At 43.9% G+C, this 16,455-nt stretch overlaps 1 protein-coding gene across 1 annotated transcript in view; it reads right to left on the minus strand.

The window, feature by feature from the left end:
• LOC306925120 (activating signal cointegrator 1 complex subunit 3-like) overlaps positions 1-16,455 on the minus strand; it is a 250,456-nt gene that overhangs the window by 43,808 nt on the left and 190,193 nt on the right. Inside the window, exons 25-31 of the mRNA XM_079503798.1 lie at positions 15,250-15,284; positions 13,693-13,838; positions 11,323-11,443; positions 10,503-10,645; positions 2,464-2,601; positions 812-932; positions 186-318 (exon numbers count right to left, since the gene is read on the minus strand). Coding sequence (XP_079359924.1) covers positions 186-318; positions 812-932; positions 2,464-2,601; positions 10,503-10,645; positions 11,323-11,443; positions 13,693-13,838; positions 15,250-15,284 — 837 coding nt within the window. The remainder of the gene's footprint in view (positions 1-185; positions 319-811; positions 933-2,463; positions 2,602-10,502; positions 10,646-11,322; positions 11,444-13,692; positions 13,839-15,249; positions 15,285-16,455) is intronic.

Consider the following 16,455-nt stretch of genomic DNA (forward strand, 5'->3'; position numbering starts at 1 on the left):
ACATAAAGGGTGTTCAATAGCATTGATTTATGACAAAAGTGGAGTTAGGTGGTTTCTTCTGGACAGCAACGTATTGTATCATGAGGAACACTTTTTTTTTTTTATTGTGTTCCCTCATACCAAAAACCCAAAGAAAACCGTTCGTTTTAAAACATTCACAAACAACCCAATGCGCCCCAAGTCACCTGGACTCCACGGGGAAAGGCTCGTAGAGGAACTTCTTGTAGAAGTCCTTTTTGATGTCATGGACCAGGATGACCGCCTTGCCCTGGTCGTCGAACTGGGGCCGGCCCGCGCGCCCCATCATCTGAAGAACATCTGGATCACAGCCCGGGGAGAGAGAGACGGGGGGGAGAAGATTAACTGGCGCTTATAGGCTTCTTCAGAGCAGCAGACACACTGTGGCCTGATGGAACATTTATAGCAGCGCATACAGGTACAGACAGCTTGGCTGGAGAGCTGCCCGTTATGAAGACACAACACATCATTTAATCCATTACGACCGGGAAAACTTCCCCGTGTAATTTTACATTTTTGTTTTGGCTATTCTAAAAGAGCAGGTACACAAGCTCATATTTACATCTGCTATTTCGCAACATTTTTGAAAAATCTGGGTGTTTTGAAAATATTTGAATTACGAAATAGTTTAGGAACTTCTGCTTTTAGAAGGCATTTGTAGAATCGACTTCGGGTCTTAATGGGTTAAATTTCGTATGCCTTAATAAAGCATGTCGTTTTCTTGGAGGACTGACAGGTGTAACTAGCCTGAGCTTCATATTTTATTATGTTTCTTTTTTTTAAAGTTTTTTACCTGTGATGGGGTAGTCAACGTAGCGCCTGGTTTTTCCATCGTAGTATTCCGTTCCCTTGACAACCACCAGGTGAGCAGGGAAATTGACCCCCCACGCTAGTGTGCTGGTGGCGATCAATACCTGGGGAGAGGCAAGAGCCCAATGTCTTAGCGATCATCATAGCAACGATGAGCCACTGGTATGAAGCCATACATACAGTTCTCAAGCTAGCCGTGCAGTACAGTCCTACGCTCAATTTAAATTGGACTCTTTAGATATTTAACAGACAATCCAGAGCGACATACAGGTGCAAAATCAAAGTAAGTAGCATGAACCCCGGTCAACGAATGACAGGGGAACGGTCATGTATACATAGAGGGCAAAGAAAACAGTCTAGTGCTACCAAAGTAATTAGGATGCCATGTAAACATCAAACCTAGCATCTGAGTGAACAACATGCTACTACAGTATATATGTCTAAATAACACATGCAGTAGCATTATGTGAACAAGTATCCAACTCCAACGCGTGAATCTTGTTTGCGTCCAAGCATAGGCATTGTCTGGGCATGGTAACGCCCCGCCTGCCTCTGATTGGCCTACCGACTCTGCCCGTCTATACCTTTATACGTGAAACATTGTACTGTATAAAGGTCTCTTTTCTTTTTTAGTACAATATAGTATTAGTGTACTATAATACACGATACTCACTAACACTTTATTTAGTACACACCACCCAAATCAAATCATAGTACAATGTGCAGTACACACATGTGTTCAATCAATTATTCCATCAAAGAAAACGGCATAAACAATATTAGCCCATTTAGGCATGACCTCAAAATTTAAAAAACAATCTTCTAAATCCTCCAGTTTTCTGAAATAAATATTTTCACGATTTTTCAAAAATAGCAGACCTACAAGCTCGCTATGAGCTTGTAGATCTGCTATTTTTCAATAGCTAAATTACAACATAATGTTTAAAACACCAAAAGGGGTTCCCGCCCAGAATGGGTTAGTTTCTACAAAAATAAAACTTACAAGTAACAGACAGTTCTCTTGTATCTTACCGTACTTGTATTATTTATTTCCCACCACGGAGTAACCTCGCATCAGACTATCCAGCATAACTATATCCACCTCAGAGGACAGTGAAGACAGGCAGTGTCAGTAGGCCAATTAGAGGCAGGCGGGGCGTTGCCATGCCTTGCTCGGACGCAAACGAGATTCACACATATCTGCATAGCATAACTAGCAACTAGAAAGATGTGATATAAGGTAGTCTGAAGAGGTGAGTTTTCAGACTGTGATGGAAAATCAAATCAAATCAAACTTTATTTATAGAGCACATTTACAAAGACCAGAAGGTCAACCAAAGTGCTGTACACGAACATATAACAAGCATACAATCAACACAAACAATATGGTAAAACAACATTGAAGCAACACAAGTATTTAGACAGGGTAACTAGGTCAAACAACATTGAATGCCAGGGAGAAAAGATGTGTTTTAAGCAAAGATTTAAAAGCCTCTAAGGAGCGGGCAGACTTAATGTGTAGGGGCAAACAGTTCCAGAGTTTGGGGCCGGCCACTGAAAAAGCACGGTCGCCTCTGGAGAATTAATCTGCACTCCCCATTTGTGTGTGTGTGTGTGTGTGTGTGTAGTTCCCACCTGGATCTTGCTGTTGACAAACAGCTCCTCCACGGTCCTCCTGTCCCTCTCGTGCAGGCCGGCGTGGTGCATGCCGATGCCAAACGCCAGCGTCAGCTTCAGGTTGGAATCCCTCACCGTTGCGATGATGGCCTCGATCTGGGGGAACAAAACGAAAAAGGTAAAAAATATAGAAAAGTTGTGGCTCTAAACTCAAGGCTTTACTAGGGTGATGAAACTCCATGGGCTACTGTACAACAAGATATAGGGCTCGCACACTGACAAGTGAATACATAAAACCACTGGGCACAAGGGGTGGGGGTGGGGTGGGGGGGGTAAGAGGAGGACGTGTGAACCATGGCTAACGGAGGACTCAGACGAAACCACGCTGTTGTGACAACAGTCAGTTAAGCCTACGATGACAGTGTGACAAATTACATCGCTTAGCTACAGAATTAGAGTCTGAGCGATGCCAGATTTGAGAACATTTAACTTATATAAGCAAACAATTACATAAAAACTTTTTTTTGATATACGGTATGTATAACACATTCTGAATTATGTAAGAACACGCAAACAAGTCGATATAAAATACACAAAATTTAATTTAATTTAACAACTCAAGCCCTACGTTCAGAGAAGGCCAATCTAGAAGCTCACAGCGTGCCACGATGCAAAGTGTTGCGGTGAGCTTGTAGATTGGCTATTTCTGAACATTTCCGCCTACCGACATGCCCAAAATCGAATAGGAAAGGGAGGGAAGTGAAAGACCAAACAGGATTAACCCATTTTGGGCGGGAACCCCTTTTGGTGTTAGCATCATGTTATGCTTTAGCTATTGAAAAATAGCAGATCTACAAGCTCGTAGCGCGCCACCGAGTGGCGCGCTACGAGCTTGTAGGTCTGCTATTTTTGAAAAATCGAAGAACGACTGACATAGAAACATAGCTTTTTCAGAAAACTGTCAGGATGTAGAAGACTGTGGCTCAGGAGGTAGAGCAGGTCGTCCAATAATCCCTGGGTCGGCGGTTCGAATCCCGGCTCTCCTCCTGTCCACATGTCGAAGTGTCCTTGGGCAAGACACTGAACCCTACATTGCCTCCAATGAGTCGGTCGGTGTGAGCTTGCCACCATTGGTGTGTGAATGTGGGAAGTGAGGACGCTGGCGTCGACTGTTCGCCGCTTCACCTCCCAATGTATGAATGAATGAACCATTGTAAAGCGCTTTGAGAACTTGGAAAAGCGCTATAAAAATGCAATTCATTATTAAGACATTTTTAGAATCTGATCTCAGGTCAGAATGGGTTAAGACGTAAAGAGGGGACGGAGACGGGGGGAAAACCTCCATGGCGGAGGAAGGAAGGAAGGAGGATTGCGGAGGGAGAGGGAAGGAATAGAGAGATGCATGCGGCCGGGCCGAGGGAGTCGTTACGGGGCAGTGTGGGGAGAAGCCCTGCTGGGAGCCAGGCAGCGCGCCGCCAGCCGCCTGTCAGTCAAGCAGCAGGGAGTCCAGTCGCTACACGCCCCAGCACAGAGAGCACACAGCGGGGAGCAGCATATATCACTGGAACCACACACGGAGACTGCAGCGGGCCAAGTGGACGGACATGCACGCACGCACGCACGCACGCACACGCACACACACACACACGCACACACACACACACACTTCTGCAAAATTGACAATCGTTTCTATGTTAACCCATTTTGACCTGAGATCAGATTCTAAAAATGTCTTCTACATCCTGACAGTTTTCTGAAAAAGCTATGTTTCTATGTCAGTCGTTCTTTGATTTTTAAAAAAATAGCAGACCTACAAGCTCGTAGCGCGCCACTCGGTGGCGCGCTATGAGCTTGTAGATCTGCTATTTTTCAATAGCTAAAGCATAACATAATGCTTGAAACACCAAAAAGGGTTTCCGCCCCAGAATGGGTTAAAAATAGCAGAAATAGGCAGATCTACAAGCTTACAACATGTCACTTCATGATTATTTTTTTTTGGGGAAAGAGTTGTTTTTAAATGATTAAATGTGTCAGTGGTTTCTTCGTAGATTTAAGTTATTTGTCATTAATCTGCCCTGTGCAATGTGTGATTATGAAGCCTAAAAGGCAAACAGAAATACAATTTGTAACGATCCAATGTTCAAAGCAAAAAATCTAAATAAAAAAATTAAATCACTATAATTTGTGTGACAATTAATTAATTGTCAATTTAACTTTGTAAATCGTGACAGACTTAATTGACAGGAATACACGCCGCAGGTATATAGTTGTTGTCAGGCAGAAACCTCATATGTCCACACACCGTATTGTGATGATTATAAGACGACCCACATTTTTCAAGACTCATTTGTGGAAAAATAACATTGAATGTCAAATATATAATAGTCTAGTCCCCGATTATAATGCAACCCCGTTTTTTAGGATATTTCCATTTGAAGAAAAAAAAAACGTAGTCTTATATTCAGGCCAATAGGATACATTGTTTGTGTGTTTTTTTCATGAATCAACGTCCTACTTGATGATACAGCGTCACACAAAAGAAAGAAAGGCAAATCTGCAAGCTCGAAATGCGGCGCAAATCGATGCGTTTTGAACATGAAAATCTAATACGTTTGATATTTTTGAACTTGAGTGCTGAGAAGTAACAGTTTGGGACATTATATGGTTTTCTATGACGGCAAAGACAATATGTTTTGTATACAAAGAAAGGATTGACACACCGATACAGACACACATAGCACGCCATGTTAACCTATTCTGACCTGAGATCAGATTCTAAAAATGTCTTCTACATCCTGCACTTTATTCCTGCCTCTTTGCACTTATTGCCACTAATGCACTTTTGCTGACTTTGCTACTATTGAATGTTATGAATTCTCTGTCTCTAGTGCCCTGTTCTTAGATCGTAGTTTGTATTGAATGTTGTTGTTGTGTGTATTTTTTACTATGATCTGGCTGCAAACCAATTTCCCGCAAGGGACAATAAAGCTAACCTTGAACCTTGACAGTTTTCTGAAAAAGCTATGTTTCTGTCAGTCGTTCTTCGATTTTTCAAAAATAGCAGACCTACAAGCGCGCCACTCGGTGGCGCGCTATGAGCTTGTAGATCTGCTATTTTTCAATAGCTAAAGCATAACATAATGCTAACACAAAAAGGGGTTCCCGCCCAAAATAGGTTAATGTCATTACTCAAATAACACGCCGAGCACATGGACATAACACTGAAGAGAGGTCATAACACGGACGGAGCCGTGAGTCCCTCCGGTCAGGCTGGCGATCGAGAGGCCTCGGAGGAGGTATTGAATGTGGCCGACGTGTGTCCGACGTGTAATCCCTCAAATTGGGGGGGGGGGGGGGGGGGGCTTTTTAAAAGTCACAGTTTGGCGGGGCTGGCCTGGCATCATAAAAAAGGTGGACGTTAACATGCTTTATGGGGCCAGTCGCCTTTCACACTGCTAGAAAGGAAATATAGAGCCCCGCCATCAAACCCAAGCTCGTAAAAATGCAACCCCCCCCTCCCCTTGTGTCTTTCGCACACACACACACACACACACACACACACACACACACACACACACACACACACACACACACACACACACACACACACACACACACACACACACACACACACACACACACACACACACACACACACACACACACACACACACACACACACACACACACTGTACGTTAAACGGCCGTTAATATATGTGGCAGAACAATCTAATTCCGAGAGAATAATTCACTTGATACATTTCCTCCTCATTTCTGAACTGTTTATAGCTGTGTGTGTGTGTGTGTGTGTGTGTGTGTGTGTGTGTGTGTGTGTGTGTGTGTGTGTGTGTGTGTGCGCGCGCGTGCGTGTGCGCGTGCCTGTGAGTGATGGCGTGTGCTTGTGTGAGTTGAGTCTGTGTGTGCACACTCACATGCTGTGGTAATTACAGACCATGCTTTATCAGTCCTGGGTAATTGAGTGTTGTAATAATATTAGCATACTTTTGAAATCAGAGCCCAAAGGAGCCGTTTGCTCACATCTTGAAATGATCCGAAGGTATGGCAGAGACAATATAATGGAAGATGACACGGGCTTTTCCTCACAGAACTTTGGGTTCTGAATCCCCTCTGTAATTATAATAAAACCGGCGCTTATAGGAGGAGAGACCGTGGAACATCAGCACTACTGGACTTAGGGGAGGAGGAGGAGGAGGAGATGAGAAGGAGACGCAGAAAATTACACCATTAGAAGAAAAGAAATGCTAATGTAAAAAAGGAGGCCATCAGCACGAGGTCGAGGTGTAAAAAGTTAGGAGGTTGACTCAGATTATGTACTTTGGACCCGATACATATTCAAGACTCGGTCGGTGTTCGCGATCAGACTCAGAATCAGATTCCTGGCGTCCTGTCTACTCTAAATGGCCCCATAAGCCCGGCGTGGTGTAGTAGTATGTACTAATAGAGCACCAAAGTCTGACATCAGTATCGGTAGAGGTCCACGTTTCACATTTCACTCATATGGATATGAAGAATTCACTGACAGAGAAAACGCTAATGTTACTGCTGCAGAATTAGTTTCATTTTCGCTGGAAACAGACTATATCAAATATTACTGACTGACCGTCGTAAACGATACAGAGACACCTCCCCGACAATATCGGCAAGACAGTTTGTTTATTTTTGGACCACAATGCTTATACTAGACGATTTTAAGATGACCCCGTCTTATTCTCCATAGCGATTTCAAGGGCAATGGGCCTCATTCACAAGACATGTTTACCGTCATGTTTGATCTTAAGGCGCTTGTGCAGTCTTTTCCACATTTGGCTTCGATGCAAAGCGTTGTCAGCTTGCAGATCCGTTCTTGACAAGTGACACCATCATTTTATGGAATAGGCGTGTTACAACACAACCTTTCCGTGCATGTCTTGGTGCTTCAGCCAATCGGGGCACTGATCGATAGAAATGATGAGCGAGTGTCATTGATCCTTTGATACACCTGTGCATGAACACACATCAAGGCTGCACACACGGTTCATGAATCGGGCATTGGTCTTCATAGGAGCAGAGCGACACTCCAATATAGTAGAAATTTAAGACGAATTTCATAGATAAGAGGGCGGGACAGCATCATCGATATATTGCACGGACTAGAGTACATAAATGTACAGTTTACAATATGCACACACAGCGATACTGCACCTGCTGTTTTATTCCTTCTTTTTTTCATTTTCTTTTAACCTTTATTTAACCAGTAAAATCACATTGAGACCATAGTCTCTTTTACAAGTGCGCACTGGCCAAGAGAAGAGGCAAATAAATGTTACACAGCTCTGCCAGTAACAACAAATACAGGACATGACAAGACAAACATATGACATCCGTAATACCAAAAACCAACTACCAGGGAGACTCAGAGAGAGTCTAAATAGCTAACCAAGTACAGACTAAAAAAGACTAATAAGAACAATACATCAAGAAACTACTAAGCTAATATAAAACTAAGAACACAGCAATTGCTACTCGTCAAAGCAGGAGCAATGGCTGGATAGTATGCCAGAGGCAAGCCTCTTAAAAGTCACTAGGGGGATCAAGGAAGCCAATTTTAATCTGGTCTGTAGATCGTTCCACGCCCAGGGCCCAAAACACGCAATGTTTTTTTTTCCCTGCCTCAGATTTGGTGTTGGGTATGATATAGCGCATCCAGGCATTTGATCTGAGGTTAAGTGAGTTTTGGACTAGTTCAAATTTAGAACTAATGTAAGAAGGGGAATTACCAAGAATGACTTTGTAGATAAAAGTGTACCAGTGTAGCAGCCTGCGAGATGCTAAGGAGGACCACCCTACTAAGGAGTACAGAGTACAATGGTGTGTCCTGTAGGTGGAGCTGGTAATGAACCTCAAAGCAGCATGACAAAGGGGATCAAGTCTGCCCAATGCAGAGGAACAGGTGAATCGATACACAACATCGTCGTAATCAAGTTGCGACATGAAAAGGCCAGTGACCAGGACTTCATTCTATAAAAGAATGAATTTTAGCTTCTTAGCCAATGCATCAATGTGATGATTGAAGTTTAGCTTATTGTCCAACCAGATCCCAAGATACTTGTAATGCATCACCCATTCGATGGTTACTCCATCCAACGTGATGATGTTTGGGGGACTAATGACAATACCATTTGGAGCTAAAAGCATGGCCTTGGTTTTTTGGCCGTTGAGTAGCAGTTTACTATCTACCAGTTCATGCTGCAGAGAGACAAAATCTGCAGCATGAACTTATAGCGGGTAGCCTCACCTTCCATTTCTATATTGAGACGTCTGCGTATTACTGTGATGCTAATTCTTCTCTGTGGCAGATCTACACCTACATTTACTATCGCAAAGTTCTCATCTTAGTGCAGGAGGATGCAGCGGGAGAACAGAGCGCGTGTTGATATATAACACTTTGGGATTAATAGATAATTATATGGCGGGGTAGCCGGAGTCGAGCGAGGCCCATAAAGTACTGCTAGCGGGTTCTTTATGAAGCTGTGAACCTGTTGCCACGCTAAACGCTTGAGGTAACCAGGCCGCTGATATCGCTCTTGCTTTGTCGGGATTATTATTTTCATTTTTTCCTCCTCCTCTCTCCCATGGAGCGCTTCACAGAAACACATACATTAGTAGCTGCTATATGAGTGTCATGAGCGTATAAGTGGCGCTTTTAGTTCTCTCGCATGTTCGGCTGCTATTTGAGGTGCCAGTTTAATATGAGATATTGTGGAGTGAAGTGTCAAGAGTAATACGTGTAGCGTACTCTTCCTACAGAATTACTGGGGGGGGGGGGGTAATTTCTGAGCTGGTGTAGTAATATTCAAAACGGGAAGAATTTAGTCTGCACACTGGATAAAGCTCCTGTGAACATTTATTGTTGCCCGTTTTATCGTGAGCAAATGTGACATTTCGATCGCCAAAGCTCTGAAGGTTTGATGCTCCTAACGTCATTTTATTTTTTTGAGGGGCGCAAGCCCCTCCTATGCACAGCTTTGTGTGTATGTGTGTCTGTTTGAGCACGGAATGTGCTCAGCTGATTGGTTGAGCACGGAATGTGCCCCTCATTTCACACAAGTGTGATTTTCTTTTAATGTTTATAGTATACTAATATAATAAATGTTCACGGCAGCATCATCCGTTGTCCAGCACCCGCTAATTAATCGCTGTGCTGTGCATGATTCTGTAGCATCATTTTCTTTCTAATATCATCCATTGATTTGGACAAGACTTGAGTGAGTGAGTTATTGTTGGTTTTGATCTCACCACTTTCTCTTGCATGCAAAAATCATTGTTTGGGATTCACTGTGTGTGTGTGTGTGTGTGTGTGTGTGTGTGTGTGTGTGTGTGTGTGTGTGTGTGTGTGCATGCGTGCGTGCGTGTGTGCGTGCAAAGCCTGATTTATACTTTGTCGTTTCACATTCCGTAAATAGCCTACTGTACACAATCCCATAACGCACTGTGGATGTGGCACGTTGTGAGCTTCTAGATTTCCTGTTGTATTTATTAAGCATTAGTGTAGCCAAGAGTGCTAGAGCGCCGCAGTCCCGCCCCCTACCAGGGCCCTGGAAATGATTCCCCGTTCATTTTCCTCATAGACTTTTCAAAAAGTATTTATTTAAAGACGTTTACGCCGCGGACAAAGCCAACTCTTGTCGTGACAAATCATGACAATAAACACAATGTTTTGGGCCAAACAAAGAATTAGAAAGTAGAAAAAAACGGCAGGTTACAACACTTTTTTTGTTGTTTTTCTTCTTTGTAATTATTTGTTTGGTCCAAAATATTGTGTTTGTTGTCATGATTTGTCACGACTCGAGTTGGCTTTGTACGACGCTTATAAGGTCTTTAAATAAATACGTTTTGAAATGTCTATGTGAAAAATGCATTGGGAATTATTTCCTGGGCCTGGCGGCGTCGTCATGAAAGGGGGCAGGACTGCGACGCTCTATTTGATTGATCCTACAGTCAGTGTCACTGATTGCTGATGTATCACAGCTGGTGGGAGTGGGTACATGGTTCCGTACCTCTCGCTCGTCCTGGTGCAGCCACTGCTTGGGGTCGCCCTCGGAGGCCAGGTAGGCGATCAGGTCCAGCGCCGTGAGGCGCGTCTGGCGCCGCGAAGACACGAAGATCAGCACGGGTTTGGCCGGAGAGTGGCTGCGTATCGCTGGGGGAGGGACGCAACATGGATTACTTCATATAGAGATCTATCTAGAAATCCCAGGAATCTATGTATGAACGGCATTATCGTTGTTATCGGCAGGAACCTTTTTTATGAATTTCCTACATACTACTACAGCGTCAAACAAAAGTATCAAAAATAGCAGATCTGCAAGAAGCCCAAAACGTGACTCTTGGCGCCACATTTCAAGCTTGTAGATCTGCCATTTGTGATGCTTTTGAATCCTGAAAAGTAACCGTTTTGGACACATGATGTTTCCACCGACTGAGACGATATGAATGTATTTAAGCGTTCATCTGATTGAGGAGGATGCTCCACTCGAGGACCCAAGGAGTGGTCTTCACGCGAATGGCGGAAACTCCCCCAAACAGGTGCTGTGGTAGTACTGCTAATGGTCATTATGTACAACAAACTTGTCCTGTGTGTGAGTGTGTGTGAGAGTGTGTAACTGTGTGTGTGACTGTGTGTGTGTGTGTGTGTGTGTGTGTGTGTGTGTGTGTGTGTGTGTGTGTGTGTGTGTGTGTGTGTGTGTGTGTGTGTGTGTGTGTGTGTGTGTGTGTGTCTGCGCGTGTGCGTGTGCGTGCGTGAGCATAAATGGGATTTTTCTTTTTTAAACAGATGATGGCAAGCGTTCTGGTGGTTTGAGTGCCATGTGTGCCTACCTTGGAAGGTGGGCTTGTTCATGCTGGCCATGCGGGGGCAGTAGTGCTGCCCTGGGAAGCCGTTGATGTGAACCTCCAGGGGCACGGGACGCACAGAAGGACGGAAATTAAACAAGCCCACCTGTTACGGAGAGAACGAGAGAAGTGACCAATGAAAGAGAGAGAGAGAGTGAGAGAGAGTGAATGTCAGAGAGCTAATGTGAGCAGCTGGCAACAGGGAGGCCCATCTGGCTATAATGAGAGCTGTCTGTCATTGTCCCTGTGTGTTTGAGTGTGTGTCTGTTTGTGTGTGTGTGTGTGTGTGTGTGTGTGTGTGTGTGTGTGTGTGTGTGTGTGTGTGTGTATCTGTGTGTGTGTGCGCGCGTCCCTCTCTCTGAAGTGCAGCCCAAAGCAGTGAGACAAGACTGTTGTCTTCTGGCCTGTTATATCTCCAGCGTGGTGCGGTGTGGCGAGGCCTGGTGCGTGTGTACACATAATCTAAAAGCCTGGATAATGGATTGGGCATCCAAACACACACACACACACACACACACACACACACACACACACACACACACACACACACACAGTGTGGCCTGGGCCACTGTGTGTGTGTTTGGTCTAAACAGCAGCCAGCCAGTCCACCGGCCAGCAGTAGATTTATGGATGAACAGAGCCAATCTGTCTGCCAGGCCAAACTAGGGACAGGCTGCTCATCTGCAACAGTTCTACAACATTTACACAACCTCGCATCCCCCTCCCTCCCTCCCCTCTCCCAGACCGACCTGTAGCAGTGAGGACCATGGCATGGGATCAAACCCAGGGCTACGAGGCCAGATACTCCGTGACCTCACTGTGATGAGGTAAAAGTACAAGTAATCCCTACAAACAATGCCCTAAATTGATAGTATAATGCTTGTGGCGAAAGAGGAGAAAAAAACCCCAAAGCGGGTGATTTTTGGTAGTTTTTTTATTTTTGTTGCACTTAACCGAGGTGCCCCTGTGTTCAATGTGAGCGTTCCTCTCTGCTACTACTGTAGCTGGCTGGATAAGTCACGCATCCACAGATTATGAGAGCAACTCAAGCGTGGCACCCTGGGAAACAAGACTCCATGCAGGCGATTACGAAGATAAACTACAGCATCTTGGCCCTGCAGGCCAAGAACTAATAATAACTATTATTATATACATGTGCAACTAATATGAATGGGGAAGCGGTGAAATTAACCGTAAAACCACAAACACGAGAGGTGGTTTATGGTTGGGCGTACGACGTACTGTACGTGGCAGCAATGCCTTCAGCACACAAACCCAAATATACCACGAGGCAGCTTACAAAGTGGACAAACTGGACATGAACTCTCCATCAGATCCAGGGGATCCAGGGGGTGAAAAGGTGAGAGGTATATTTGGTTTCAACATGTTGTCTCCATGGGGGGGAAACCAGTGTTATGACATACATAACACTGAGCAGTGAATCTCAACCTCAAATCATTTCAAGGACCCCCCAGTGTTATATGCATTATGAAACGGCAGATGAAACGATGTACATGACGTTGCAAAGAATGAATGATGCATTTAGCTTCTCCAAATCAACTCACAATGGGTCTTTGCATCGTCTCATCTGCCCGTGTGAACGCACCCTTAGGCTACGGACCCCCATTTGATACTTTTTTGAGCGGTGCCTCCGCTCCATTACGGAGCTATGTCCGTCCGTCTGTCCTCATGTCTGTCTCTGTGTCTGTATGTCCGAGCACAGAAAGTGCTTGGAGTGCAACACCTTAAGTGGCCTGTAGAGTACACTACAATACGAGCCCTGGGCCGTTCCTGGGGCTCTGGATGTTCCGGGGACCCCCACACGGACCCCCCCCCCCCCCCCCCCCCCCCTGTGGGCGTGTTTTTAATCTCTAGGACATCAATCTACACTGTAAAATCCTCAGAGTTTGAGAATGTACATTTGTACACACTTTGAGTTACACTCGGAACTACTCAAGGACCCCTGTGTGTGCCCAGAGCCCAGGTTCTTTTTTGTCCTTTTATTTATTTTTGCCGGTGAAAGTTACAAGACTTCTTAGTACTGTACGACATAGGTGAAATGAAAGATAAGCTTACAATAATCACAGTAAACATTATCATGTCTTGGTCTCTCTGGTATTATAGATTTGTTTTGTTTGAACTGTTGGAAACTGTAGGCTACACTTGGTTGGCAATGTCCAGATGACAACAACATGGCTTCTGTGAATTCAGAACTGACAGGGAACCATTTTGAATTGAGAATTGATTTTTTTGAACCGAGAATCGTCTTGAATCGGAAATCGATTTGGAATCAAATCGCGACCCCAAGAATGTGAATCGAATCGTGAGATAGATTTCACCATGTATACACCTGACCTGTTTGATCCCCAGCCAGTCGGCCAGATCTCGTGCATTGGCCAGAGCGGTGGAGAGACCGACCACACGCACGCTCCTGGAGGTGTGGGAGGAGATGAAGTTGGTTCTGGACACGATGACCTCCAGCACTGGACCTCGGTCCTCCCCTAGGAACCAGACACAACAACAACGTTGTCACAGGGTTTCTGCCACTGGTGGAAAACTAAGTACAATTGTGAGGTTCCTTTTCTTTACTGTACTGGAGTGCTTCCAATTTCTAATCATTATACTTCTACTCCACTGCATCTCAATGGCACTTATGGAACTTTTCTACTCCACTACAATTACTTGAAAACTTTAGTTACTAGTGTTACTTTGTAGATTTTGATTATTATTACAAAACCACTTCATGTCTGGGTATATAGTATAACTGTACAATTGTATATACTTTGGCAATAGACGCTCTACAAGCTCACAACGTTTCGCAAAGCAACGCGTTGTGAGCTTGTAGATCAGCTATTTTCAAAGGATTTTATATGTATATTTTATACATTTGAAACCTTCGGGGACCTTCTGCCTAATGAGTACTTTTATTTTGATGCCAATATGTTTGTTATTTTACTAAATTCTGAATACCAGACTTGTACTTGTAACAGAGTATTTCTACAACAAGCCATTGATACTTTTACTTAAGTAAAACATGTGAGTACATCTTCCACCCCTGGTTTCTACAGGCTGTTTCAGTAAAACATGTGAGTACATCTTCCACCCCTGGTTTCTACAGGCTGTTTCAGTAAAACATGTGAGTACATCTTCCACCCCTGGTTTCTACAGGCTGTTTCAGTAAAACATGTGAGTACATCTTCCACCCCTGGTTTCTACAGGCTGTTTCAGTAAAACATGTGAGTACATCTTCCACCCCTGGTTTCTACAGGCTGTTTCAGTAAAACATGTGAGTACATCTTCCACCCCTGGTTTCTACAGGCTGTTTCAGTGGAATGTTTGACACACTGCAAAGGCAACAGCTGCAACTCTAGATGACTTCAGCTCGGGGTTTGTTGCTAGTTGCGAATAGCTGTTGTGCATTAAACATATATTATTGTTATTATTCTGGACGGGAATAAGAGAGATACGGAGAACATTATTTGCTGACAAGGCTGCGGAAACTCGGAGAGGCAGATCTTGTGGCTAATGCTCTAATCTACCATAACAAGTCCTGGTTTTGTCTGGAGTTGAATAAATGTTCATCTCGAATCACCCACAGCTTCCACGGTTGAATTAGCCCAGAATTGCATCTTCCACAGCAATGATGAAGTTTTGTACTTTCATTTGACTGTTTTTTTTTTACTTAATTTTTATCCCACAATTTTGTAATCCATTTTTCACCCGGCACCAATTGCCTAAGGCCCTAAACTGTAATCCTGGGCGCTACTCTCCTTCTGCCAACCTGGGGAGAGCCCTGAACTGAGCTCATGCTTCCTTCAATGCATGAGGAGTGAGCAGGCCACTTCTCATCACCTGACAGGGGGGAGTTTCCCCGGTAGGACGTAACGCGTGGAAGGAACTCGTTATTCGAACCAGTTCCTTTCCCCTTCATCAGGTGCCCCGACTGACTATAGGGGGAGGCAGTAAATAGAATACTGCATGTTTTTTGTGAGGGTACCTACCCTAGGGGACACAAGGAGAACATGTAAACTCCACACAGAAAGGCCCTTTGGCCAACTCCACCCAGGGTATGGGCACTGGTGACGTGGAGAAAAGAACACGGCCACAGCACCCCCACAGCATCCCCGGCGGGAATCGAAACCGGGACCTTCTAGCTGTAAGGCAACAGTGCTACTGGCTGCGCCAGCGTGCCTCTATTTTGTATTGTTTCATTCATGTTTATATTATTTGTGTAGTATATTGGTCTTTCTGTTTATTCAATAATAAACAGACTTGTGAATGACGCAAGATAACGGGGGAGCAAATGTGCTATAAATAAGACATTATTTAACCCATTCTGGGCGGGAACCCCTTTTGGTGTTTTAAATATTATGTTATAATTTAGCTATTGAAAAATAGCAGATCTACAAGCTCATAGCGCGCCACCGAGTGGCGCGCTACGAGCTTGTAGGTCTGCTATTTTTGAAAAATCGTGAAAATATTTATTTCAGAAAACTGGAGGATGGAAGAATTTTTTTAAATTTCGAGGTCAGACCAAAATGGGTTAAAGTCCACCTGAATATGTCAGTTAATTAACTAATCATCAGCATTAACTACTTTTTAAGCATTAAAATAACCACTGTTTTAATGGTTAATCAACCATTATCCCTCAAGTGTTAAAAGAAACCCTGGCTAATAAGCCAAATATGCCTTTATACGTTATAATTGCCCTCTACAATAAAAAGAACATGCCTTCAATATTGTATTTATTTTAGAAATTAATGCATGTGCTAATAAAAAAGTATTTAAAATATTGCTATAATGCTCATATTAACCTTAGGAGGTATTACGTTTGTTTTATTAACACACGCATTCCATAAATGCTATAGGGCTGGATCACACATGGGCAAAGGTCATCATCAACGTGCGACGGGAGCGGCCCCCATCGAGTAAAAGATGAACTATTTCTAAAATAAATAAAACCCCTTTTGGTGTTTTAACTAAGCATTATGTTATACTTTAGCTATTGAAAAATAGCAGATCTACAAGCTCGTAGCGCGCCACTCGGTGGCGCGCTATGAGCTTGTAGGTCTGCTATTTTTGAAAAATCGTAAAAATGCGGCACAAATCTTTGAATAT

This window comes from Electrona antarctica (assembly GCF_951216825.1).
Source record: "Electrona antarctica genome assembly, chromosome: 6".
Classification (NCBI taxonomy): Eukaryota; Metazoa; Chordata; class Actinopteri; order Myctophiformes; family Myctophidae; genus Electrona; species Electrona antarctica.